The sequence below is a fragment of the Trachurus trachurus genome (assembly GCF_905171665.1).
Source record: "Trachurus trachurus genome assembly, chromosome: 22".
Classification (NCBI taxonomy): domain Eukaryota; kingdom Metazoa; phylum Chordata; class Actinopteri; order Carangiformes; family Carangidae; genus Trachurus; species Trachurus trachurus.
In genome coordinates, this window is record NC_139907.1 from 13,388,563 (window position 1) to 13,414,868 (window position 26,306).

At 40.2% G+C, this 26,306-nt stretch overlaps 4 protein-coding genes across 7 annotated transcripts; 2 read left to right on the plus strand and 2 right to left on the minus strand.

The window, feature by feature from the left end:
- Window positions 1-345: 345 nt before the first annotated feature.
- Window positions 346-5,874, minus strand: LOC311005712 (kelch domain-containing protein 1). 3 transcript variants are annotated; one of them, XM_083998241.1, is made up of 15 exons: window positions 5,734-5,874; window positions 5,225-5,338; window positions 4,599-4,669; window positions 4,257-4,374; window positions 4,037-4,149; window positions 3,685-3,772; window positions 3,463-3,546; window positions 3,236-3,316; window positions 3,061-3,119; window positions 2,738-2,847; window positions 2,573-2,645; window positions 2,299-2,383; window positions 2,063-2,115; window positions 1,713-1,847; window positions 346-491 (listed from the first exon to the last, which is right to left on the minus strand). In XM_083998241.1, the coding sequence occupies exons 2-15, from the start codon at window positions 5,330-5,332 to the stop codon at window positions 434-436; spliced, it is 1,236 nt and encodes a 411-aa protein (XP_083854367.1). In that variant the 5' UTR covers window positions 5,333-5,338; window positions 5,734-5,874; the 3' UTR covers window positions 346-433. The 3 variants fall into 3 exon arrangements, with proteins under 3 accessions (XP_083854367.1, XP_083854368.1, XP_083854369.1); XM_083998242.1 differs by having other exon boundaries at window positions 5,730-5,856; XM_083998243.1 differs by lacking the exon at window positions 346-491 and having other exon boundaries at window positions 1,453-1,847.
- Window positions 5,875-6,280: 406 nt separating this feature from the next.
- On the plus strand, window positions 6,281-11,334 carry pole2 (polymerase (DNA directed), epsilon 2; the record flags this gene model as incomplete). The annotated part of the gene is made up of 19 exons (XM_083998721.1): window positions 6,281-6,351; window positions 6,819-6,919; window positions 7,009-7,084; window positions 7,942-8,019; window positions 8,178-8,271; window positions 8,349-8,423; window positions 8,520-8,603; window positions 8,730-8,825; window positions 8,894-8,939; window positions 9,057-9,129; window positions 9,483-9,655; window positions 9,741-9,830; window positions 9,934-9,988; window positions 10,078-10,137; window positions 10,221-10,298; window positions 10,448-10,556; window positions 10,669-10,845; window positions 10,997-11,064; window positions 11,184-11,334. The coding sequence occupies 19 exons, from the start codon at window positions 6,281-6,283 to the stop codon at window positions 11,191-11,193; spliced, it is 1,614 nt and encodes a 537-aa protein (XP_083854847.1). The 3' UTR covers window positions 11,194-11,334.
- A 279-nt stretch (window positions 11,335-11,613) lies between these two features.
- klhdc2 (kelch domain containing 2) lies at window positions 11,614-17,031 on the plus strand. The gene is made up of 14 exons (XM_083998722.1): window positions 11,614-11,725; window positions 12,412-12,720; window positions 12,827-12,906; window positions 13,007-13,124; window positions 13,289-13,401; window positions 13,712-13,796; window positions 13,975-14,058; window positions 14,207-14,287; window positions 14,402-14,460; window positions 14,824-14,933; window positions 15,033-15,105; window positions 15,269-15,356; window positions 15,447-15,499; window positions 15,607-17,031. Exons 2-14 carry the CDS (start codon window positions 12,430-12,432, stop codon window positions 15,728-15,730), a joined length of 1,359 nt encoding a protein of 452 aa, XP_083854848.1. The 5' UTR covers window positions 11,614-11,725; window positions 12,412-12,429; the 3' UTR covers window positions 15,731-17,031.
- Window positions 16,716-25,896, minus strand: nemf (nuclear export mediator factor). 2 transcript variants are annotated; one of them, XM_083998720.1, is made up of 32 exons: window positions 25,725-25,896; window positions 25,504-25,572; window positions 25,059-25,161; window positions 24,785-24,910; window positions 24,543-24,691; window positions 24,390-24,457; window positions 24,202-24,291; window positions 24,007-24,080; window positions 23,850-23,920; window positions 23,687-23,762; window positions 23,422-23,562; window positions 23,019-23,227; window positions 22,758-22,931; window positions 22,593-22,656; window positions 22,203-22,291; window positions 22,009-22,112; window positions 21,846-21,908; window positions 21,607-21,719; window positions 21,404-21,461; window positions 21,227-21,285; window positions 21,022-21,142; window positions 20,708-20,933; window positions 20,556-20,595; window positions 20,405-20,451; window positions 19,845-20,022; window positions 19,193-19,270; window positions 18,797-19,021; window positions 18,167-18,202; window positions 17,952-18,058; window positions 17,826-17,869; window positions 17,629-17,708; window positions 16,716-17,311 (listed from the first exon to the last, which is right to left on the minus strand). In XM_083998720.1, the coding sequence occupies exons 1-32, from the start codon at window positions 25,781-25,783 to the stop codon at window positions 17,234-17,236; spliced, it is 3,219 nt and encodes a 1,072-aa protein (XP_083854846.1). In that variant the 5' UTR covers window positions 25,784-25,896; the 3' UTR covers window positions 16,716-17,233. The 2 variants fall into 2 exon arrangements, with proteins under 2 accessions (XP_083854846.1, XP_083854845.1); XM_083998719.1 differs by having other exon boundaries at window positions 20,556-20,598.
- Window positions 25,897-26,306: the final 410 nt, after the last annotated feature.

The following is a 26,306-nucleotide window of genomic DNA, read 5'->3' on the forward strand; positions in this document are numbered from 1 at the left end:
GTAAAAGCCGAGCTGGGCCAGATCAAATTCACCTTGAAAGTATCATAATACCAGCCCATTGTTTTCTCAGTGCAGCTCAGATTAGTCAAATGTCTGCAACAGCACAGAAACAAATAAGCATCTGTTGTTGCTGCTTTGCTGGTGGTGAGCATGAACTTATATTTACAAAGTGTGTTCACTGGCCATTTCACTATGATGGATCTTAAATGCAACATAAACTGATCACTTAACTGATTCAATGTTGTTGTTGTTGATCACTGCACTCAAAATTATACAGGTCCACACACATCCCTATTTTAAACCAACATTTTATTGACATGTTTCTAACCTCTCCCCAGGACCTTTGGCAGCTGCCATGGCTCTTCTCTTACCACACCAGTCATCCTGTACGATGGGTCAGAGGAGGAGCTGATGGACACTATTGAGAGAGAGTTCAGTTGACCCCCAGCTGAGAACTCTGCAGCTCAGCTCTGGAGCTGTCTTTATGGGATCTGATAGTTAAAAAAAAAAAGAAATTTTGAAAAAGAGAAAGGGAACCAGGGTTTTTTTTGTGACAAATTCCTTGCTACATAGGAAGGCTATTGGACTGTATTTATGCAGGGTCTCCTAGATACATCCAACATTGTTTGTGTTGAACTTAAACAGCTGTACTCCAGACCTTTCCATCTACTCAAGTCTTACTTAACAACAAGAGGCAGTGTAATTGCACCAGCTTGAACTGATGCCATGGGTTCTCCTCTCAAGAGACCAAAGCTGTTAACAGACACACGCCTCCTTATCCGTGGTGCTGAGGTGTCACTGTCACACTCTCAGTTGCTGCTGGGCTCCCACAGAGCATGCAACAACTACCTATTACTTTCTGAAGTTTAACTTGTCTGTTCATAGATGAAGGAGAACATGGGCGTTTCTCTGATTGCTTAATCACAACAATTTTGCACAATTTAAACATTAAAACCACATTTCTAAGACCTTATATGGTATATGCTGAGACAACATTTTCCACCAGTTTAAGTGCACAGCATAGGGTTTGAGTTTTCCATAAATGCCAGACCAGCAAAGGTAAAAGCTGGGACTGTTTATTCAAGGTTTCCTTCCTGACCACAGCTGCTCCACCTCTCTACCCTGATGAAGAAGGAATGTGTGGCGAACGAGAACGAGAGTCAGGCTCACTTTAACACTGCCACCTTTCTGCTGATGAGTCAGCCAAACACACAGGCTGCTGCCACTCAGTGGTGGAAAAGAGTAGTGGGATTCAAGTGCTCTTATGTGTCTACAAACTAAGCTCCACCAGTCACTGTTTGAGAAAAAGCAACATATCAACCAGATTTTGTAAAATAATCTTTTCTACTGTAAATAAAATTGACTGTGCTGTATTTTTTGGGGTGTCATATTTCATTGCTTAGTTTACCTCCAAATTAAAATGAATAAGTCCAATAATCTTCATCAGCCAAACACATTTCAGTGTCATTTAATCACCATTATAGAGTCATTTAGTCAGAGGGTTTCATGAGGCAGAGTGTACAAAATAAGATTAAAATCTGTAAAACAATAAAATAGAACACCATAAAATATCCTGGACAATATATTTTAAAAATAAAACTTGCTGCCCTACAGTGTCAGTAAGATGTTTACACTGAGGGGAGTACTTAAATAAAAACAGCTTTATGATATTGCATTGTTCTTGGCATTTAGGACATTCTTTTCATTATTACTGTTTTTTCTTTGAAGGCCTGTAGAAAGACATCCTTCCCTGTACTGTTGTCAACAGTTTAGGAGGCAGCAGAGGAAGTTGATTTCGGAGCGTCTCATTGTTCCTCACATTCTTGGCAATGTAATCCTCACAAATCCTGTCAGAAGATAAAGCCTGTCACTGTCTCGTTTTCATTTTAGGAAAAAGATTACACAATAAATTGAAAATAAAATCACTAACAATGAAATAGATCTTGCTAAAAAAAATCAAGACAGACAGGTGAAACTACTACTGAGAATGACTTTTACAGTGTCTGAGTATATGTTGCAGGTTCTTTTTGTTGTTAAACATAAAACACAGAACAGGTTTTACCTGAATAGAGGATATGGCTGCATCTGGAAAACAAGTGCATCATTGCAGTGGCCCTGTAGAGAAGGATGCACGGTTTAGAGAGTTCTGTCAGTTTTCAGGGGGACTGTTTTTTTACTGAGCATACAGCACTTTAACCAACATGCATTTTACAAAACTGAGTATAAACTGTGATACACATACATATAATTTAGCTTTGTGTAGAGCTGCAATTTTCTATTACTGCCTGTGATACTTACAGTGTCAACAAGGAGGATGTAGTCACAGCTTCCACCAAACACAATGACATCAGAGTCTTTCCCTGGACATGCTGTGTGCCACAACCTTGAGTAGGAAAAATGTAAAAAGACTTACAATTTAAAATACTGCTCATATTACAAATGTTTCTTAACATTTGAGACCAAGGTGGCAAAGGCCTGTAGCAGGGGGGTGGGGGGGGGGGACATCTTAAAACTGTACTGTACTGTCAGATATTGCCCCCCCCCTACATTGGGGATATTGATACTTTATTACCTTGGCTTGTTCTTATAGGGATGTTCGACTTCTCTCCATTTCTTTGTTTCAACATCAAGCAGCCACCCATCGCCTGGTGGAGGAAAGTGTTTTTAATATAAACAGTTCAGGGACATAAGCAGCGTACATAAATGTGAGGGGGGGAAAGTGTGTGCATTTTCTTACTCATTGGTTTGCAGTCTACACTGAGACCTCCAAACAGGAACAAGGTGTTGTCTGATACTGCTGTGAGAGTGTGCCACGATCTGCCCACTGGATTGGTCAACATTGGGACTCTGGAAAATATATTTTGCACAATAATTACAAAGTCAAACCTGGCTAAAAAAAAACAAAAAAAAAACGCTTTAAGTGTTAATGAGAATGAGTATGTTTTTTGCATTCTCTTTGCACTGTCTAAAGTTTTATCCCTTAAAATCAGGATGGAGGCAAAACAAAGCACAACAATTCTTATAAAATGGGATTCCCCTTGGTCACAGTCACATACGCACATTTCTGACCACGTCCATGATTCAAGGTCCAGACAGTGAACGTCACTTGTCCTGGATTCCTGCATTTGATGAAACAGGAAAACAAATTACAAAATGCAGGATCTGACTCATACTTATGTATATAGTTGACTGTGAGTACGAATGAGGGAAGAACTAATGAAGTTCTTCTTCTCACCATAACTCTGCCTCCACAGACGTATCCTCTGGAGCCAAGTGTTGCACTGGCATGTGCTGCCCGTGGGGCAGGAGCACGGCCCTGGACACAAAACCATCACTATATTATCTTGAGGGTACTTTAACAATTTAGCTGTCTTTGCAGACTTTCAACAGTGCTCAATCATTTGTGTCCTAAATATCACTGATGTAAATCTCTCTCTTACAGTATATCTTTAACTAACTCACGTGGGTTTGTGGTTCACTCCAACTGGCTTGCACGGGGTCAAATATATGAACCTCGTTGTTCCATCCCCAGAAGACATCCTCCACCTGAAAACCAAATACAAAGGCAAAGAAACTGATTTCCTTGATATATTTAGACCAGATGCTGAAACATCTCTCTTCGAGGGCGGATGCTTTCGAGTACAAAATCTAATATAGAAATTAGGCCAATAAAAAAAAAGTTACCCATGTAGCTTCATCTACAATGAAGCTTCTGTTCCTGCTGTCAACATCAGTCAGTAGTTTGTGGCCGTATCCTCCAAAGTAGATTATTCTGGGTTATATTAAAGAAAGATGATTACTATTATGTTTACAAATATACATGTCACATATGGAATAATAAAAATAAACCAAAACATGGAAGTGATGCATAACAGAGAACGATTGGAAACAATATTCAAAGGATTTTTAAAAAATACTGTAACTTATACTCATCCCCAAAAAGTCACTTTACTTTACACAAAAGTTCACTTTACTTTAGCCTGACACTTTATCAAACTAGAGGAAAGAGCAGTTGGTTGAAATTGATAGATCTTACCGTCCTTTATAAATCCAGCAGGATAGTTTGTCTCGAGGTGAGGGCGGGCAGCCTGTCTCATGCATGATCTTCTTCCATGTGTATTTACCATCTGTCAGGTTGACACAGTAGATCTGTTCGAAGGTAAATACATATTACCTCTTAACTTAATCATTGCAGTATTCACTTATTCAATTAAAAAAAAACATACTTAATATGCAGCACCAGTTATCAAGCTCACCTGATTGGTCTGTCCATTATCATCACAACCTCCAAATATGTACATGTGTCCATTCAGGGAGCAGCCACATGTACCAGACATGGGGGGAGGGACTTCCCCTGACATGTGAAACACCTCCCTTCATAAAAAAAAGAAAAGACAGAAAATGTGGATATACTAGTCAGATACACTTTAGTCATGACACTTGACGGTAAAACACCTCAGGAGAGTACACAATGCATCAGTCCAAACATGGTCTGAATATTACACTGTATGTTTGTGTGTGTGTGTGTGTGGGTGGGACAACCACTAGAAAGAGAAAAGAGAGTGAATCTATGTTGGGTGAATATTTAATATTCTTACCATACACCTTCTTGCAAGTCATATGCCCAGATTTCATCATTGGGAAGGAAAACTTCATCATCAGCAACTGACTGTAGAGAAAATGTGTGTCTATTACATTGAAATCCGTACGTGCAGCAGCAATATGTCATTGCAATGTGATTTTTGGCAATCTTAACTTTAAGGCAGGTTTAATTACACACATGTAAGTATACTGTATGACAAGTATTGTAAAAGTATTCTGATCCTACGTTAAACTAAAGCAGAAGTAGAAATACCAAATTGCAAAACTGTTTCAGGACAACTGAAGGAAATACTTGTTACACGATGTTTCCTGTCAAATCTCAACATGTTGTTTTCTTGTGTTGCTAATAAATAGGCCTATATATAGTAGCCTGTACATACTCTTACTGGATTATTATTGATGCATTATTACTGGTGCCTGCACTCACATGTAAATAACATTTAGTATACAGGTACACTAGCTGGTGGATTTATTAGTAAATCAAACGAACAAATTATATTATTCTTATTATCTATCTTAATTATCAATTAATAATGAATGTACATTTACTCTGATCTGACTGACTCGGACAGGGTCTTTTATAATTCGCTTTATGTTACTTTTTTGTTTGTTTATTTCTCACCATGTAGCCTCCCCAAACATACAGCAGGTTCCCCTCCACCACAGCCGTGTGTCCGCTCCTCTCTCGGGCCACCAGCTCCGAGCAGTGCCTCTCAAATGCGGAATCCATGACTGGCTGTTATTAATAGAAAGGGCAAGCGAGTGTTTGAGCCAGAAATAATAAGAATCTGTCTAAAAATGTCACCTACGTCCTCACTCAGCAGTATTTACACTACCTGAGTAAAGGGAGTGACAGAGGACTGCGGGCAGAGCCGTATAACACCAGATAACCATACTGTTGTTATAGGGTTAAGATCAATGACAGTTAATTGCTCCTGATATGACACTATTTCAAATAGTGTCATAGCTTATGCAGACTAATTGTAGTCTATTTGTGCACAATTAGTCTGCATATTGCTATGTAACGTAAGGTTACAAAGTGTAACATAAGGTTACACACATATGGTAAACAGAGACCCGGACTACATAAACAGAGAAATATTTTCATGACAAGACATTTTACATACTCACAGGGTACAGGACACTTTCAGTCGGTCTTACAATTTTTTCTCATGTTGTGAATGGTGAAAACCACAACATTTCGTCCACGAAACGTAAAAACAGTGTCAGCAGACCGTCGTTTCTTTGCTCTTGTTGCTGTGTCGTTAAATTATATGACACTTCCGGTCTTCTTCCCTTTTCAAAATAAAATCATCATTGCCCTACACCGGCAATGACAGATAAATGTTCCAAATAACAACTATGTGAGGAAAAATAACATGATATTTTAATACCGACCTTGAAAAAAATCCAAAAGATTTGTAGCTTGTTTTTCTTTTACTGTTCTAGCGACAATCAATATTATATTATCATTATTAATAACATTAACTTTGGCCACTACATATCTTATGTTAGAATACATTTTAAAATGTCATTAAAATAGTTCGTTATTTTTATCAGTTAATCAATATCTGCTAAAAAAAAAAAAAAAAAAAGGATTCGGCGGAAGTGATGAAATATATGCGGAAGTGGGCATTTAGCGCCAAAGCTTGAGTTGGACAGAGAGACAGAAACAAACATGGATGTTGCTCGCAAAATAAAGACGAAAGTATCGGCTGGCTTCAGGATGCGGGGGCTTATACTGCGACCGTATGTATTATAGTTGTTGTTAAACGTTGTGGAAATGTTAAAACTTCTGCTACGCGCGGTGAGCTCGAGTGTATGATCCCTCAAGTGAGGTGCACGGACAGCTGGTCCATACCTTCTACTATAATGTATGTGTATGCTAGTGAAAAGGGGGAATAAACAAGAACGACACCAGCAGGTTTTCGTGCTTTTATGTTGTTCTGTACCCAAGTGAAGGATTCAGCTGCTTTCACTTTAACCAACAGTTCAAGTGTTTTCAACATTTTCATTTTCTCAGCTGGTTGAAGTGTCATTCAAAATATTAGGTGAAGTAAGTGAGCATCAAAATATATACATCTAAGGTAAATAACTACAGTACGTTGTAATAACTGATAAGTTAGCAGTAACTTTTATGTTGCTTCAGCTGTATCTCCTGCAGCCCTGTCTGACAAATAAAGTAAAATTATTTCCCATGCTGTTTTGTGCTCCAGTGAAGCCAGCAAATACCTGGTGGAGGTGCTGGAGTCTGTCAGTCCCTCTGAACTGGATGATATTATTGAAAAAGTCCTGGATGCGGTGGAAAAACAACCATGTAAGTACAGTGCAGCCAGTCCATTGACTTGTTCTCTCTGTAGTTGTACGCAGCACTGAGTGTGTTTCTGTTTGTCTGTTTTCCAACAGTGTCCTCCAGTATGATTGAGCTGTCTGTGGTGGAAACCGCTGTACAGGACTGCACTCAGTCTTGTGACGAAACCATGTAAGTGACAACTTTTAACAATGAATTTTTGGGTTGAGTTATCTTTTTTCTCTCTTACTTGACTTTATCCTGATACAAGTTATGTTACTTGCTGTATTTTCTATGTAGGCTGAGGGTGTTCGGGGTCAGTCAAAACATTATGTTTCTTTTTTATCAGGCAGTAATAGAGAGCGTTATTAGATATGGCATAACAGCGTGGTATGGCAACCTCTCTGCACAGTCTAAAGCCAAGCTGCAGAGCCTGGTCCAGACTGCTATGAAGGTGATGGGGAGGACTGACAAACCCTCCCTCCAGTCCATCTATGAGCAGTCTGTAGTCAATCAGGCAGGCACGGAGGGTTTTGTCAGACCCGTCCCATATCCTTCTAGAAAATTGCGAGCTCTTGCCTTCCGGTAGAAGGTATAGACTTCCTAAATGCAGACTGAATCGTTTTAAATTCTCTTTCGTACCCACCTCCATCAAACTTTTGAATAGCTCTGTAGACGGTGTACGCTGAGGCCTGGGAGGTGTGCAATAACTCTTGTTTTTATTTTATTTTTTATCTGGGAGATGTGCAATAACTGATGCTTGTTTGTTTGTTTGTTTACTTTTTAATCTTTTTCAACCCTTAACTGGGTGTGTCATGAGTGTGTGTGTACATGTCAACTGTCATTTAGTCCACAACAAATTTCCCCTGTGGGAAACCTATTCTATTCTATTCTATTCTATTCTATTCTATTCTACATATTGTTGTATGCATAAATATGTACCAGGCTTTTTTTTAAAACAAATCTTTAAAAAAATATTCATAATTCAAGGACCACTTTGGTTCTGTACAGGAAATATTTTCTATATGAACTGTTTAACTTTCTTACAGAGATAATGTTTTCAACATCATTGGAGCGTTCGATGTACCCAGATACATATACAGCGTGGAGCGGAAGAAATTTGTACCGTGAGTAAAGTGACTGTTTCTTTCTCCTTTGTGCCATAACGTACCTAAAATATTTAATAAAGGTTTTTCTTTATGCTGCTGATGTCAGATCTAGTGTATAGACTTACATGTTGTGGGAGGCAAAGTTTTTAAATTCTATTTTTGCCTTTTCTTTTCAGCATCAGTATGACCAGACATCCAGTCCCTAGTGTGTGTGGGTTGGCCAGAGACAAAGCTGAAGTCTTCAGGGAGCGCTACACAATCTTACAACAGGTTAGTATAAATAGATTTATTGGCTGTTTAAAGTTTTAGTATTGTGTGTTGTATTTATAAAGATGTGTTTTCCCTAGCGTACGCATCGGCATGAGCTCTTCACTCCACCTGCAATCGGAGCTGCTGTTGACGAAGGTCAAAACAAATTTCAGGTATTGAATCTCAATGAGTATTTATATAAAATGAAACCCATTTTACCGTTTCGCATCTTACTCACATAATGTTTTGTTGCCATTTGTCCTTTTTAGCTGAAGACAATTGAAGCATTGCTTGGTAGCACAGCTAAACTGGGAGAGGTGATTGTACTCGGGATGATCACACAAATGAAAGAGGTGAGCTAGTGACCAGTTTAGTTTATTTGTCTCAAGTGCACATGGAAGAAATTTGACTTTTTTTGTAGTTTTTTGAAAATTATGAAATTGAATGTCTATCTGAAATATTTCTAAACTATTTTTAAGGGTAAATTCTACCTGGAGGACCCAAGTGGAACAGTACAACTGGACATGTCCAAAGCAATATCCTTTAATCTGTTTGTCAGAGCCCATCATCAAAGAGTGATATATCTTTTGCAATTAGTTAAAAAAAATAAAACAGATGTATTCCTTAACAACCTAATCACCAGTTCCATAATGGCCTGTACACCGAATCCTGCTTTGTACTGGCGGAGGGTAAGATAACTACTAATACAACTGCAGTTAACAGAATGAGAGAGAAAAAGACAAGCATTCATCAAGATTAATATAATATTGCGTTATTAGAGGTCAAGTTTTGCCTTTGTCCTGTAGGTTGGTATGAGGATTCGGTTTTCCACGTCAATGGATTTGGATTTCCACCAACAGAGCCGTCATCAGCCACAAGGTCAGTGGGTTTGAAGAAACACATTTAGACAGGCTCATTTCAAGAAGAAGTGGCTAGTGTTCAGTGTTGTCAACCTCACATTAGACTTGTGGTGAATCTGTAGCTTGTTGTGCGTGTATAAAGTCATCTTATTTTGCTGGTGAAAATGCCAGTGAAGCAACATGAAGGAAAAAACAAACATATGTTTTAAGTTTTGAAATCAGCCATGTCAACCAGACAGGCACAAACTAGCAAATAGTTCTCTATAACTTAGTATGGAGGCTGTCTCCAATTATGTTAATTATCATGTTTTAAAGTGAACTTAGCTTTCCAGTTCCTGCTCCTTCACAGCATGATCCTTGCTTCATTTCCAGGGCATACTACGGCAACATTAACTTCTTTGGTGGTCCATCCACCACTTCAGTGAAGGCTTCTGCTAAGCTGAAGCAGCTGGAGGAGGAGAATGAGGACGCCATGTTCGTTATCGTTTCTGATGTGTGGCTGGACAGCGTTGAAGTGATGGAAAAGATCAACGTCATGTTTTCAGGTCTGGTACTGCATCAACGTTGTTACAGGACAACAATACATGAGACACCAGTCACAGTTAACTTCACTTTGTTTTTTTCTTACAGGCTATGCTACGATGCCTCCCACTTGTTTCGTTTTCTGTGGAAACTTTTCTTCTGCCCCATATGGAAAGGCACAGATCAGATCACTCAAAGGTGAAACTTTTGGGTCCCCATCACACATAACCTATTTCTATCTAGCGTGAGGGGATGAACAACCGCATTTCAGTATCTGATATATATATATTTCTCTTTTTAGAGTCACTGAGGGCTCTTGCTGATGCCATATGTTCATACCCCACCATCCACAGCAGGTAGGATCTGTGGAAGTTGTTACCTTGGTTTATTCCAAACTTCATGTTTCATTACCATTGACTTACATTTGTTCATCCTGAATCTGCAGTAGTCGCTTTGTATTTGTCCCTGGCCCCGAAGACCCTGGTCCAGGCGCCATCCTGCCAAGGTAAACATAGAGACGCATGTGATTTTTGACATAAATTGTGTTCAGTAGTTTGAACAGATGTGGACAAATGTTGTTTCCAACAGGCCTCCTCTGGCAGACCACATCACAGAGGAGTTCAGAGAGAAGGTGCCGTTTTCTGTGTTCACAACAAACCCGTGCAGGTGAAACATTATCTGGCTTCTATTATATTTGAATTTGAATGATTTTACTATAGGTTGATTTTTAAGGCTTTGAGACAAATGTGACCAAATTCATGACAGAAGACACTGTAAAACTGACTTTCATTGTCATGGCATGTTTCTCCTGTCAGGATTCAGTACTGCAGCCAGGAGATCGTGATCATCAGGGAAGACCTGGTCAACAAGATGTGCAGAAACTGTGTGCGGCTGCCCAATAACAATCTTGACATTCCCAACCATGTGGGTTTCAGCTTCTCTAAAACAAACCCGTTCATTACTCCGCACACATACACTATTATTATTGTGTGTGTACAAATTAATTACTTTTTCATTCTTTATTCTCTTTTTCCAGTTTGTCAAGACCATCCTCTCTCAGGGTCACCTGAGTCCACTGCCTCTGTATGTCAGTCCTGTGTTCTGGGCGTATGACTACTCCTTGTCTGTCTACCCGGTCCCTGATGTCATGGTCTTTGCAGACAAATATGACCCCTTCAGCATCACCAACACAGACTGCCTCTGTGTCAACCCGGTATGAAATAAAATAAGCTTAACTGAAGTGTGTATTCATTTTATCTTTGGAAAATTTGTGTTTCCAAATAACTTAAACAAAAATATTTTTACAACTTAAGCATTTCTCATATTTATCGTTAATATATTTTGTCGTTAATTTATTGTGACAGGGCTCATTCCCAAGGAGTGGCTTCACATTTAAGGTGTATTACCCATCCAACAGGACTGTTGAGGACAGGTTAGACGTGCTCTTCATCTTTTTTAAGGCCAGTCATTACAGAATGCAGTAGTTTTAACAACCACTAATGATCATACTGTTCTCTTGTGTTCTTACAGCAAACTTCAAGGACTCTAAAGCAAATCGTGATTCACGTGAATCGTAAATTGATTCACAACCGCAGCTGTTTTTATTTGTTTTGTACATTGCCTTTGTATGATACTGTATCTTTAAAAATGGATTTGTAACCAGCCCACTGTAGTGTTTTTTTTATGTTGTATGTATTTTCTGTCATGATTAATAAAGATTTTATCTTCATACTGAACAATCTGATATTCTTGTGTATGCACATTGTGGTGGTGCTATATCTAATATTTGCAAGTAATGGTAACTTTTATTTTGATTTTTTTTTTGGTTTCTTTATGAATTAACTGGGTTTGTTGGGAAGATTAAATATGACCATTGGGCGGTCTTGGACACTGTCGAGTGTAAAATAAAAAACATACATGATACGCTGCTTATAACGGAAGTGACGTTTAGCACATTTTTTTTACTTGACCCTATGAAGATGGCGCATTTAAGCAGTCGACAACTTCCGGTCGTGCCCCCAGAATGCTTGTGATGACCTCACATAAATGGCGTACTGCTTTTGAAAACCTCAGGAAAACAAACATCTGACAAGGTAAAGGAACGACAGCTGCGCATATACTTTTCATCAACGCTGAATTTGCGTGTAGACAAGCTTACACACCATCGTGCCGAGTCAAAATTTACAACGTTTCTTTCTCCGAAACGAGTGTATTTGCATTGTGAAGTTTACAACCGTTGTGTCGCTAATGGCCACATTGACGTTGACTAACTGAACAGCTGTTTGGAGCGACTAGCTAAGCGCTCCCAGCTCATTTTTTGCTTTGTCTGCCTTTTTTTCATGTTTAGCTCGCCTTCTTTTTAACGCAAAAGCGAAGCTAATAGCCGATGGTCTTTCAGTAACCTAAATAGTTAAGCTAGCAAAGTAGGTCAGCAGTAATCGTGCTGCAAGATACGGTAGGCTAACGTTGTGTGGTGTGGTCCGTTGTCCTGAATTATCAGAAATATCATTTAACAAAGTGAAGTTGACAAAAAAAAAAAGCTAAAGGCGTGGATCCAGGAAATACTGTACACTTTATACAAAAATAATATGCAGAAGCTACGGTGTCCTGTTCGCGTATGAGTAGCTGAAAATGCCATCATTTCTAGTGTTTTGAATGTGGGTAGTCTTGTTAGCCTATTTTTAAATAATTGGTCAAACTAATCAGTTAATAAAAAAATCCTATCAGCACTACCCTAGATGATTTCTCTCTGTCTCTCTCTCTCTTCTTGCATTGACAGGAGACAGGAGAAGCTGGCATGGCTGACCCTGAGGGGTTCCTGGCAGAGATGGAGGAGGAAGAAGCTGGGGATATGCCATCAGGAGAGGAAGACAATGACTCAGGAGAGGAAGATGAGAGACTTTTTGCTTGGATTGTGAATGACGACATGGATGAGGACGAGGAGGAAGAGGAGGCGGAGGAGCTGGAGGATGAGCCGCCATTAGACACTGAAGCATCTGAATCTTTTGAGTTGGACACCCCAGCTGAGCGCAGTGGTCATATAGCAGTTGTTGACAGAAATGTCATGTACGTGTGGGGTGGATATAAAGTAAGTGTGTTGTGTTTCCCCTAAAAGGTATTTCCCCTTTATTCCTGTTACCCTATCAGTTCCCAATGTTTTTATTTAATTATATTCAATCTCTCATCTGTACCAGAATGCTCAAAATCACGGATTCTTTGACTTGTATTTACCAAGAACGGAAATCTGGACATACAACATGGAGTCAAGTGTATGGTGAGAATTGGTACCATTGTAATCTGCACTGAATTTATCATCTAGTCCGTTTACACATTAAGCGGACAAATACATTAAAAAACACACTCCATGTTTGCAGGACAAAGCATATAGCCGGGGGTAACCTACACACTTCGATGTCAGGCAGCTGTGGGGTGTGTGTTGACGGAGTCCTCTACCTGTTCGGAGGTCATCATGCCAGGGGAAACACAAACAGGGTAAGTTTGTTCTGCTTGTTGCAAATTTCCTAATGTCTTCTGGGTATTTCCAAATTATTGCCTCATGTTTGCACATCAGACCTTGAGGCATGTCCGCCTGCTGTTCTTACTAATCATCATTCAGAACTATCTGTTGAACTATTGTGTGCTGTGAATTATCATAGATCTATCGTCTGCCCCTGAGAGCTCCCAGTCTTGTGTGGGAGGAAATGACTGATCTTAAAGGACTCCCTCCATCAGCCAAGGACAAGTTGGGGTGCTGGGTTCAGAAGAACAAGTGAGGAGTGAATGCATTTTCCCTTTTTGATTTTCTGAAAAGATCCAGACATTAAGACATGAATGATTTTACAAAAAATATCTTCGATGTGTTTTTATCTCCATGAAAAAACGAGACAACCTGGTTAAATGTCTTCTTGTTGCAAGGTGTCAAAAAATACACTTTTATAAAATACGTTTCCTTAGTTATCCGTGATTTTCAGTGTTGACACATTTAAAACATATTAATGTAGTCGTCAAGACTTGGGAGACAGATTTCATTCAAAACCTTTTAACCGTAAAAACCGTTTCATCTTGAACTTTTTTCACAGACTTATATTCTTTGGAGGCTATGGCTACGCTGCACAGGGATCTCATCAAGGGACATTTGAATTTGATGAATCATCTTCTCTTATGGTTTGTAGACGAACATGGTTTTCAGATTACAATTAATAGAAGTTTTTCATTACGTATTTTGAAGGTCTGTTTAATACGCTGTTACGTAATAACTGTTTTGCGGTGCAAGACATTTGATTAATTTATCAGTCATTGCAGTAGCATGACTAATAATGTAAATGGTGTCTGTGTGCTACAGTGGGACAGCCCTGGGCGAGGCTGGAACAACCACATTCATATCCTGGACCTGGAGACATATACATGGAGCCAGCCTGTCACCAGGGTAAACACATGGCAACCACACCCCCACACACTGGTGGAGGCCACTTTCCTCCACTTTTTCTAGTGGTCAGGTCATTAGCTCACCATATTAAGGTTTTAAACACTCCTGGGGTAATAATATACTTGTTCTGTTTATGGCCCAATTCCAGGGGAACACCCCATCGCCCAGAGCAGCTCATGCCTGTGCCACAGTTGGCAACAGAGGCTATGTGTTTGGGGGGCGATACAAGGTAAGACTGTCTTTTCCAAGCATGACATTGCCTCACACTTCAGCTCTCACAGTTATGAGTGAATTATGATAGATTAGATTTTGCCAATGATAGTAAATTTCCATTGGTCCACAGAGCTTCAGACTAAACGACCTGTACTACATTGATCTGGACACATGGGAGTGGCATGAAATGTAAGTTCTTTTTTATATATGTTGCGAGTTGTGTCTGGAGAGTCTTCATGCTGTTGTTTTATTCTGAATCCTACTCAGCTCCACTCTGATTTTGTGCAAATAATTAGTAGATTGAATTTCAATGCAGATTTTATCACAGAATAAAAGGACCCACTTCAAAACCACACGATGCCGATGAGGAGTTTGTCCTCATGTAATAAACTCACTTCCAACTAATTTAGCTAATAATCTGAGAGGATGATTGTTGAAAGCCATCCTAAAATCAGGGCATGTCCGCAGGGCAACAAGGCCTTGTTATCCTCAACTGTGAACCATAATCCACTTTTCCTGTATGAACATGCGTCTTTTCTCCCCGTCCTGTAGGAGCGCTCCCCAGCAGTGTCCTGTGGGCCGGTCCTGGCACTCCTTCACCCCTGTGTCGTCTGACCTCATCTTCCTCTTTGGAGGGTTCACCACAGAAAGAGAGACACTGAGTGAGTTTGACACTTGAGTCGGGGAGATAATCACAATCGCTTCCAAATGATGCCTGACATAACTTCTGTTTTTTTTTTGTTTGTTTGTTTGTGATTCAGGTGATGCTTGGCTGTACTCTGTCAGCAGAAACGAATGGAAGCCTTTCAAACACAACCACACACAGAGCCCCAGGTGATTATCTGCCCTGATTGGAAACATTTGGTTGTGTGCTCACAGATCAATGTTTTGCTAAATGACCTGATGAGGGATGAGCTCTGATCTGGCTGTGTGTTTGTGGAAAAAGGGAACACGATGAATGCAGATATGTTTTGACACCGTGCTTGTCTCATTTAAGGCTGTGGCACACGGCGTGCTCCGGTCCTGATGGGGAGGTGTTCGTGTTTGGAGGTTGTGCCAACAACCTGTTGTCTCATCACAGAGCTGTAAGCTGTACTTTTATACTTTCATACGACATATTTTCTTTATATTTCTGCCACTGTATTAAACTTTTTTTTCCCCCTTTTACATGACAGGCTCACAGCAACGAATTACTGGTTTTCAATGTTCAACCCAAATCACTAGCTAGGTGAGTGAAAACAATCCCAGATAGCGTGAACTTGTTTCATATTTAACACTGAAAGATCGATCAATTCATTGTTTTGCGCTCACATGTATATGTTTCCCGTGCTGCAGGTTCTGTATGGAAGCCATTCTGCAGCACAGGGAGCGTTTGTCAAGTTACTGGGACTGCTTGCCTAAACCTGTCTTGCACAGCCTCAAACAGAGAATGTCACGTGTCAACACACTGGGCTCGTAGATGAGGCGGCGGCCAACAATCTAGTCCAGAGGATTACAGGGAGAGTATGTATGTGTGGAAGAGGTGACTGTTAACTCTTAGAGCAGGTAGTTCTGATGGAGCATTAGTTTAGTGTGTGAGGACACTTGAGGACACGGTCTTAAAGCAATAGCAAAGAGCTGTGGCTTTATTGGTAATGGTTCCTCACTGGCACACTAGCGTTCACACCCTGGAGGCTGTTTATCATCGTCTGTTTATCATTATGTATAAACAGCTACTCAGCTACTCCACTGAGCCGTCAGTGGAGTAGCTGAGCCAGTTGTTGGTACAGCATGTATCAAAGAGCTGAAGTCCCACGCTACCTTCAAGTTGGTCCTCATTCAGTTTTCTTTGCTCAATGTTTTTTCAAGGATTTTTTTAAGACTCCCTCTAAAAATTTGAAAATGATACAGAGGTTTTCTGTCTGTATTGTTAAACGAATGAGTTTCATGTTTATCTTTCACTGTTCTAGGCAAATGTTGCTTACTTTATTTCTGTTTGCAACTACAATGAGCATGCTCAGGGGGAGCAGTTTGTGTTATAAAGAAAAGGACTTTCATCTTTGTTAACATTTGAGAATCTTGTACTAGCCTGTGTGGTTGTAAATGTAAACATTATGGACAGAAAAAAAAAATGTTTCAACTTTTCAGGATGACCAGTGAAAGAAACCCTTTAAGAAAATTCTGTGATTAGAGGCTAATGAGGAGGAAAGACACATGAAGACTTGAGCATCTTCATTTTATCTAACCAACTTCAATAGTTTCCACTGTCTTAACACTAAAATCAGTGGTGAAAACCTGAAATAGTCTGCTTTACCAGTACAGATTTTTTTAATTTACTGATTCCTCTAACTAATGTTTGGCACAATCACAATCTGGGGGCTTGATCTTGGATACGGTAGTTTGCTGAAGTTCTCACAGACCTAAAACTAGTGCTTTATGCTACACGAGGCCATGGACTCTGGAAGTAAACTTTTAGTTTTTATTTGTATATATAGTTATTTATATATTTGGAAGGAAATGTGTGGGTTCTGTGTTTTGAAACAGGCTTTAAAAGCCTCTCAAAAATTGTGAAGAGTGGCTCCTGTAGATTTGAAATTTTATTAATAACTTGAAATATTGCAAGTATATTGGATGTTTAGCCACAATGCACTGAAATGCCTCATGTCAGTAGGACTTTGTTTTTGCCTGGTTTGCACAATGCGCCCTTTGTGTTTTTTTTATTGTAGGGTTTAATGCATAGTGTTACTTTGTACTCAAAGAATAAACATACCATCAGTTGTGTTCTGTTATTCATCTTTGTTAATTTACATATTTCCATTTCAAACATTGTTGGTCAACAAATACAGTCTTAAAAATAATATTGTTCTTTTTCAAACAAGGGCTCTGATCTTAACCCTTGTGTTTGAAATGACATGAAGTTGGCAGCGTCAAGTGGAATAAATCAATGAGTGCAGATCTCGCCAGGTCTATGTTCACCTGTCTCTCATTTCTTCTTAGCAGCGAGCAGGTTTGGAGCAGACACTTTAACTTTGCCTGGCATGTTTCTGGAGAGGTCCGAATCCTGCAACAAACACCAAGAAATAGACGCTGTTACTAAGGACTGATTACAGATGAATCAATAATACATTTAGCCAATAAAATGGTGATAAAGTCAGACTACTTGTGTTGTGTGATCAACAGTCTAAAAGACAGTTACTGATATGTAACAGAAGTGGCAAATCTTGACATTTAAGAAGATGAAAACTGAATGTTCCTCAGTAAATGTCTTGAATCACTTGAGAGAATGCAGATTATTTTACCAACTGTTGTGAGTCATCGTCCATGACATGAAACTGACTAAACACTTGACAGAGTTTAGATTGAACTCGACTCCTTTACCTTGACACTGCGGAACAAGTCTTTCTCTCTGGTTGAGGCCTCTTTGGCTTTCATGAAGCTGAAAACAGCGGTGCGAGCAGCTGGTAGGAACAAAAAAAATGAAAAAATAATATTGCCATTGATTCTAAAATATGTTTCACTTGTAAAACATTAAGTAATGGGCTTAGAAATATATCAGAATTGATCACTGTTCTTACCCTTTCCTTTTTTCTGTGAACCTGGTGTGAGCTTCACCTTGTGTCTGTGGATAACAAATGACTCATTAGCCTGTGCACTCTTCACATAGTCTGTCTCTTACACACAGAAAGATTCATTCCACACACTTGTAGTTGGAGAGGGCGGTGTATGGTGCACACACTGGCACAGCAAACAACAGCACATCCTCAGGATGAGGCTGGCCGCTCAAAGAGGTGAGCAGATTCTCTGCTTCCTGGGGCGACACACACACAAAAAAAAGATTTTTAATAACAAGTTTTTAAGAGTATTATGGGTTGAATAACAAGGTAAATAGTGCTCAGGTTAATGTTTATGAACCCACCTCTGCTCCAGGGTTGTCCGGGTCCACATCATCCTCCTGAAAGAGAAGATACCATTGATGGTTTAAAAGAATTCAAAATACAAGGTTGTTCAAAATAATGTTGAATGTACAGAACAGATCACCAATATAAATTTGAATCCATTTATGGTGAAAATGAATATGAAAAATAGGAATCAAGTAAATGTTGGTAGTTACTAGGTGGCATAGGATATTGTTGCACTTATGGAGACGTACACATTTATGTACATTTACACAGGCTAATTGAAAGGAAGTAGTATTTCTATCATGTATTCATTTATGGAGAAGGGGTGGGAGCGAATACATTCATACACTCCTTTTCGAGTATGGAACTTATTTATCTGTTTTGCATATTTGATTATTGTCTGCCATGTTTTTATGGCACATCCTTTGTCTATTTTATACATTTGTGTTACATACTTGCATATTCAAAATAAACACACTTCACTTCAAAAGAAAATGATCCCTCCCAGCTGCCATACTAATTACTTACAAAGCTGGACTGAAGAGACAGAGGGGTGTTTAAATGTTTTTCTGACATCACCAGTCGAACATTTCCAACAGTGGTATTGATCCTTATCCAGTTCAGTGTGCAGTGTTGTTGTTGTCTACCTTCTCCTCTGGTTCAGCAGCACCTCCCTCCTCTCCAGGCGGCCTCTCCTCCTCCCCCTCCTCTCCCGCTGTCCGCTCCGGTTTCTTTGCAGCAGTCTCCACGTTGCGAGGTTTCTGGGGTTGTTTCTGGGGGGGCGGTTTCCTGACGGGTTCGTCTTTACCTTTCCCCTTCTTTCCCTTCTTCCCCTTCTCCTTCTCCTTCTCCTCCTTAGTGGGACCGGCTGACTGAAGAGGAAAACACAGTCATGATCTTATCTGTGGTGCGAATGTCAAAGATTGTGTCCTGTCGAACTGCAACAACACAACATCTAGCAGGTGGTGTCATGACCCATGACACTGTACAGAGCAACAGTAACAGTTACCATGTGTTGCATGGTGGTTTTTATTCATCCTTACACCGAGCAGCTGCATCATCAGCTCCCTGTCCTCTTCATCCTGGTCTTTGTACTTCTCTTTGATCTTCTTCAGTTTGTTCTGAGGGAGAAACACATCAACAGGCCAGAGTCATTAGTCATTAGTACTGTATCATCTTAAAATGTAACGTTACGTAACCCGTAATCTTTTGTTTATGACAGCTAAGACTACACAGATAGACACGTTTTATGTGTTATATAAGTTATCAACTGCTTCATGTATTGATTTTTCGCTGGCTTCATTGTAAACAAATGCACATGGCCAGGCGTAGGGTTAGCAAAACAGCGAAAGGGACCAGACTTGCATAGTTCCTCTTTAAGTATTGTCATTACTTCGTTGTTTATTCTGATCCTTTTTCATCTCTTTCCTTTTGCAATGTTACTGTTCATGCACAAACACAGCAGCAAATTCCTTATATTTAAAAATAACAAAAAAAAAACAGACAATCAATACTGTTCAAAAATACAGCATTTCTTCAACATATATCCTACTGATGCTTTCAACTAATACACTTGTCTCATTTGCCACCTAATGTCTTGTAAATTTAGTATGTCAGTTCTGGGGTTTTATCTCTCCTTCCAGATAAACTCCGGCAGTTTGTCTTTGTCGTTTTATCTTTGGACTTCATTCTTACCCTTTGGCCTCTCTTCAGCGGCTGCTGGGAGGGGCCTCCTCCACTTTTGGACCCCTGATCAGCTGCCGATCCACTTGATGAAACCTCTGGCTTCTCCTCGGGCTTCTCCTCGGGCTTCTCCTCGGGCTTCTCCTCAGTGTCAAAACCTTCCTGTTTCTGCTTTCTCTTCTTCTCCTCTCTAAGGGCGAGGACAAAAACACCTGGTAATTACATCAATGCCTGATAATACAGAGCTTAAAGAACAATACATTTACCACCCTTTTTTAAAATCAATAAACCATCCAAATATGTCAACACCACCTGCTGCCTAAAGCTCATTATTATTTCTTAATCTGAAAAACTTAATAAAAAAAAGAATATTATGAAAGAACTATGTCGATTAAATTCACTCTATCACTGTGTTTGAAATCATTTTTTTGCTCTTACTATTTAAAGTCTACAGAGGATGTTGTTATGATGCCATGTAAAGCCTTTGCCTTTTATAGTTAGATGTTTACCTCAGGTCAGGTCTATTATTTAAGCATGTTTGTGTTAAAAATGCAAATCTTTCATTCACTCACCTTCTCTGTTTGGCAGTCATGTGTTTCACCTGTGAGTCAGCCTCAGCCTGGAGAGACATGAATGAACTGACTTTATGCAGAGCTGTAAATGTATCATTAGACTTTGACTGAATGACTTAAATGTACCTAGCAAACGGCAGTAAGTAATTACCTGAGGGGTTGTTTCCTTTTTGAAGCCAGGTTTCTGAACACTTCTAGAAATAGGGAGAGACAATTTAATGAAGAACGTGTCATTATCTTGTGCAGTTATATTTATTAATTGGGTAGACAGTTGGTAAAAGTGTGTAGCGGTGGTGACGTTACCTGCTGGGCTGTAAGTGACTGAGGGAGATGGTCGTATCTGGAAAGCTGAATTCTTCACTCTCTCCGTTCTCCTCCTCTTCCTCTCCCTCAGCCTCCATGTTGCTCTGCTCTGCACCGTCAACCCCCTCCTGTTTGTTCTCCTTTTTTATTTCCTGTGTCAGCTCCTTGTTCTGTCCATCACCCTCTCCTCTCTCCTCTCCCTGATCTTCGTTACTGCTGTCATCACCTGCAGAGGCAACAGAGTTTGTCACTGCGCTTGCTTGGATATTGCATCTCCAAACATAGAAACTGAAGTCAATGTGTCCTCCTCCTACCTATCAGCTCCTCTCCTTCCTCTAACAGCTCAGCAGTTTTGGATGTGACATCTTCCATGTCTTCCTCTACGGTCTTCACTTTTCGCTCCCCTTTGTGCCGAAACACGCTCTGTTCATCCACCTGCACACAGGCAAGAACGACACTTTGTTGTAAGGCGATGACAAGTAGTTAAAATATAATTCACATCTTAATGGTGTAATTTACCTTGAAGAGGAATCCAAAGCCCATAATCAAGTACGAAGGTGGCAGAAAATTTTTCTTTCCTGGAGAGAAATACAACAAAAGTTCAGTCCTCTGTTGCACTTCTTTTATTTTGTCCTGGTGCCTAATAAAACTCATATACTTTTAGTTGTGTGTGTGTAGTTTAGTTGTGTTCGATACCTCTGATCATGAAACTTCCAGTGGTCAGGTATTCTCCTGTGGGAGCCGTCTTGGACACCTGAACAAATACAACAAATTAAAAATCACAGTTCAAGTCTTTGGCTGTTTGTTTGTTGAGAAATTGAACCACCAGGATTCGGCAATTTGGTCAGAATCAGAAAGATAAACCAGGTCAATCTGACATTGTAATATTCCTAACTCACCTGATGATGATGGACCCACCAAGCACTGGTGATGATCTTGGCATCCCAAGCAGCACTGTAGCACACAGACATAGTGCCGGCCTCTGTTAAGGTACGAGGAGGGATGGGGTCCCCTGATAGGTGGAGAGGGACACAAACAATTAACTAATGATCTAAAAGTACCTAAACTAACATAAACTATCATCAGAGCAAATTGGGTCAAACTGTGGAGAGAGAGGAGGTGGGACACTTGCAGATACCTGAGGGGTTTTTGATGACACAGCTAGTTGCTCCATGGAGGTCGGCGTGAACATAGATGTCACCTGACAAAGCAAAAATGTAGACATGATGAGCTCCGTTTTGAAGATGATTACTTTTTAAACTAAGAGGGAGGGAACATTATGTGTAAGTTAGTTGTGTTACCAGCCCGAAGGTATCGTTTGACAATCATCTCGTTCTGCTGCTGGTCCCTTCCTGCGATGACCAGATAATTCTCCGAGCTGATGAACCACAGGAACTTCTCAAACCTGCCACAAGGAGAAAAGCGGAGACACTGGTTATCAAGTACAAACAAAGCTGGATATGTGAATAACACGTGTTAGTAAAGTGGATCTTACCAGTAGACCTTTCTGGCCTTCTGAATGGTGGTCACTGTCTGGACTTCCTTCAGTGTTTGCTGCGTTTTTTTCTCGGCAGATTTCATAGCCTAGTAAAAAAAAAAAAACTTAATTGTACATTTATTCTTAATCATCCATCCATACATTAGCTATACAACTTATACCCGTGGTATAAAAGCCACACAGGAAAGCATTTGAACCCTGAACCTTAGGTGCTCATCACTGCACCACAGTGCCGCCCTACAGTCTTACTTCCTACAGCTGTGTTGTGGTTACAAAGTGCTCAAACTATGTTCTTAGAAAAACAACCTTGCCTTGATCTCAAAGACAACTCACAGATTTTTCCCACCATCAAACTTGACTGTGTAATAATAATAACAGGGTTCTCACCTTATCTGCTGCTTCAACGGTTTTCTGCTCCTTCTTTTCAGCACTGCGTTTGAAGTCATAGTATCTAAAAGCACAACACAATCCATCAACTCTACAGATAACACCTGTGCCTCTCTCCTTATATAATGTTCAATTCCATCTCTGAAGGTTTATGTGTAAACCTACTTTTTGGCATTAGCATAAGCCGACAGGCCAAGATCCACATCCACCAACATGGGCTTGTTCCTTTGTATCTTCTTGTTTTGACCCTTGTCCTTATTTTTATTTTTCTTCCCTTTCGCTTCCACCACGTCCTCTTTCTCTTCCTCTTCCAGGTCTTCTTCTGAGATGTATGGATTCCTAGAGGGGAAACGACACAGAGATGAAATGTTACAGTAACAGTGAGCAGAGCTAGGTCTAGGTATTCTGTATTTGTGATGGTCTCACTTTAAAAGCATGGTGATATGGTTAGTCTGCAGCTTCAGCTCCTTGATGGCACAGGCCACGGGGTCTCCAGCGGCCTGAGCGTCCTTGACGATAACGCCGATCTCAGTCCAGTCCACCTGATTGGCCAGTGCACTGCGCACCACCTGCAGAGCCCTCTCTACCACAGGCAGGTTCATCTCCACCAGTTCACCTTTTACTCTGTCCACTTCCTGCAAGACATGAGACCCAGTTGCTGACTGTGTGCACTTTTAAATTCAAACTTAAATTGATCTTTATGCAATTTGCTTTCAATTCTTATCAGCACAACTTGTGACTGATGGATGCATACATGAGGATGAGAAGGAATCAGTGTGTGCAACATTTATTTATGGCAGACAGAGATAAAAACTGCTGTGTTGCTAACCTGTGCTTGGTGCAGGGCCTCCAGCCTCTGCACATGGTCCTTCTTCACATTTTCCAACTTCTTCATCGCATGTTTTTCCTGCTGCAAGGCCTTCATGTCGATCCTCTGGCTTTCCATCTTAGAAAAGAACTCATCCACTGCCTTTGTAAGAGGATCACATTTGTACAAAATGTTCATTTACATTGCAGCAGAGAAGGTACTAATATTCTTTACAAAACAAGGCATCAAGGAATAAACCAAATAACTAAAAAGAGCTAATATTCACCTTGTCAAAAGTATCCAACTCCACATAGGGACTCTTTGCATGCTGAGCAAAGAGGAATGGATGGAATTCATCATATCTGCAGATGGACATCATCATAACCAACCATATTACAGGACATCAGGTTAAAAAGTATGAATGGTAGTCTAAACACAACAAAACATACGTGAGCAGTTCTTCGGTAGGTTTCCCAGGAGTTAAGCTTGGTTTCTTCTCACTCTTCTGAATGATGTAACCCTTAAATTAAACAAAGCAGGGTTTGTGAGTGTGAAAATCCATTACAGGACCTTAAAGTATTGTCCCTCACATGGAAAATTTCTTACTTTGCCATTGAAGTTCTCTGTTTTTTCCATGTATGTTTCTGCTATTTGAAGGGCCTCAAGGATTTTAGGTGCAACTGAAAAAAGCAAACAGACCAAATGTTGTCAGCACTTTGGATTACAGCCACTATTAAATAAAACTAAAACCAGTACTAAACAAACATGTCAGAAACCTTCTCTCCAATTGCTGTGCTTTACCTTGGGCAGCATCAACTTGGCTGTCAATTTTGACAGAGCCCGAGAGTCCAGCTTCTATCAAGCTGTGTTCGATCAGAGTGGCTCCATAGGCTGCAGAGGAAATTGGAAAAGACACAAAACAGGGTTGCGTCTTTACATAAAAGAACTTCAATATATTTTAAATGAGTATTTGTTGCCTGGATACTTACGAAGGTGAGGATTCAAGACCCTTTTCACTTGTTCTCCATTTGGAGCTTGGCTGATAATTTCAGTAAGTCTATATTTAGAAGAAAAATAAAACAATAATAAAGCTGATGACGATTTTATCCACAAAATCACAGGCACATTCCAGATGTGCTTACCGCTCTAGACTGATGAGAGGTTCAGGCGGCCTGGCATTCTCCACAGGATACCGCTCTCTCACAGCAATCTTAACGTCTTCTACCTCATCTGTGCGAAACCGCAGCAGATTCAGGATGGTGTACTCATGGTCTGCAAGTATGACGTTACCCTGAAAGTGGATACAGACAGACCTACAACTCAGCTTTTACGCAAAACAGCAAAATGAAATGACACAATTTCAGGTGTACTGTTGTGTACTCACCCTGTCATACAGTTCAATAATCAGGTGGTAGGCAGCCTCATCAGAACCGAACTGGATGTCAACAATCCTGTCGATACCGAGCTGTTTAACCTGAGTCAATCGCCGTGACTTCAGGTGTTTTCGGCACTGATGGGAAAAACATTCAGATGAATTGCATTACATTCAAAGAGAATGTCGGTACAGTGAAAAATGATATTAAATGGAGATTGCACTGTATAACCATGTAATCCAGTCCTAATCAACCGCAACAGGCTATTTAAATAAATGCTCTTACTTTCATGGCAAAGCCTGAAGGCATCATGTTCTTGGGCCATTCGAAGTCTGTAGAGTGAATACGAGTCCCAGACTCGATGAGGAGAATAGCTTTGCTGTCAGGCCTGAGAAAACAATGTGACACTCAGTTATACACACTGACTGACTGTGCAAAGTTACCAAGTATATTTATTCTAGTACTGTACTCTTATACAGTTTAAGATACTTGTACTTCAGTCAAGCTCTTCCATTTTATTCTATAATGTACTTCTAACTTCATACTAGTACACATGACAACTTTGCAGACGCAGATATTTCATCCAAAACACATGACCACTTAAATAACTATTTATATGCATTCATTTAAGGCATTATATCTATAGACAGTTTTTTCATGGTAGGATTACTACTTGGTAACGTATAAAAACAGTGAAAGCTTTTGAGGGAACTTTTCAAACAGTGCTCACTTCTGCAGCCGGATGAGATATGTCTTATTGTCGATGTCATACACGTTGTTTACTCTCATGCCCATGTAGCTGTAAAAGAAGAAGGCAAAATCAATGAGTGGCCGATCAACATGTGTAAACAAATCTACATTAACGCTGGTTAGCAGTAGCACAGTCAGAGCAGGCTAAGTTAGAGTTAGCAAATAGCAACCCGGCTGGAGACGATCAAACATATCACGTACTTGGCATTGATCTCGGCAATAACTGCCCTGATATCCACAGTGGTGAACCTTGTCTTCATGGTGACTTAAAGGCTGGTTGCAAATGCAAAAAAAAACAAGGTAAACACTGAATGAAAACATTCACATTTCTTGTGCAACATCAGCAGAGAAACATGCAGGGAATCGCAGCACATGCGCAGTAAACACACGGCTCTACGGAAGCCTACGTGGAGCAAAAACGCCCAGGTCCACGCCTTTATATACACACACACATTGGCTGTGTGAATAGAATGCATTGATTGTGTATTGGGATGCACTGGTACCTGGTAACGTAATGCTATAATATGAACGCAGTGAACTAGGCGCTGTGCTCTTGCGGGGTCTGCGTGTATACCTCATTAAGCTCATGGTAGGCTCTGTAGCATTAAATAGTGCATCAATGATGCACTACTCAAACTGGCTTATTGGCGTTAAAAACAGGGCAAGCCTTCGAAATGCATGCAAAACACCACCTAAAACCGACTGGAACAACAGGGGGACTGCTGTGGATGTGAAGAAGAAAAACAACCCGCGGCCTAACAAAGAAAAAACATCCGAGCACCT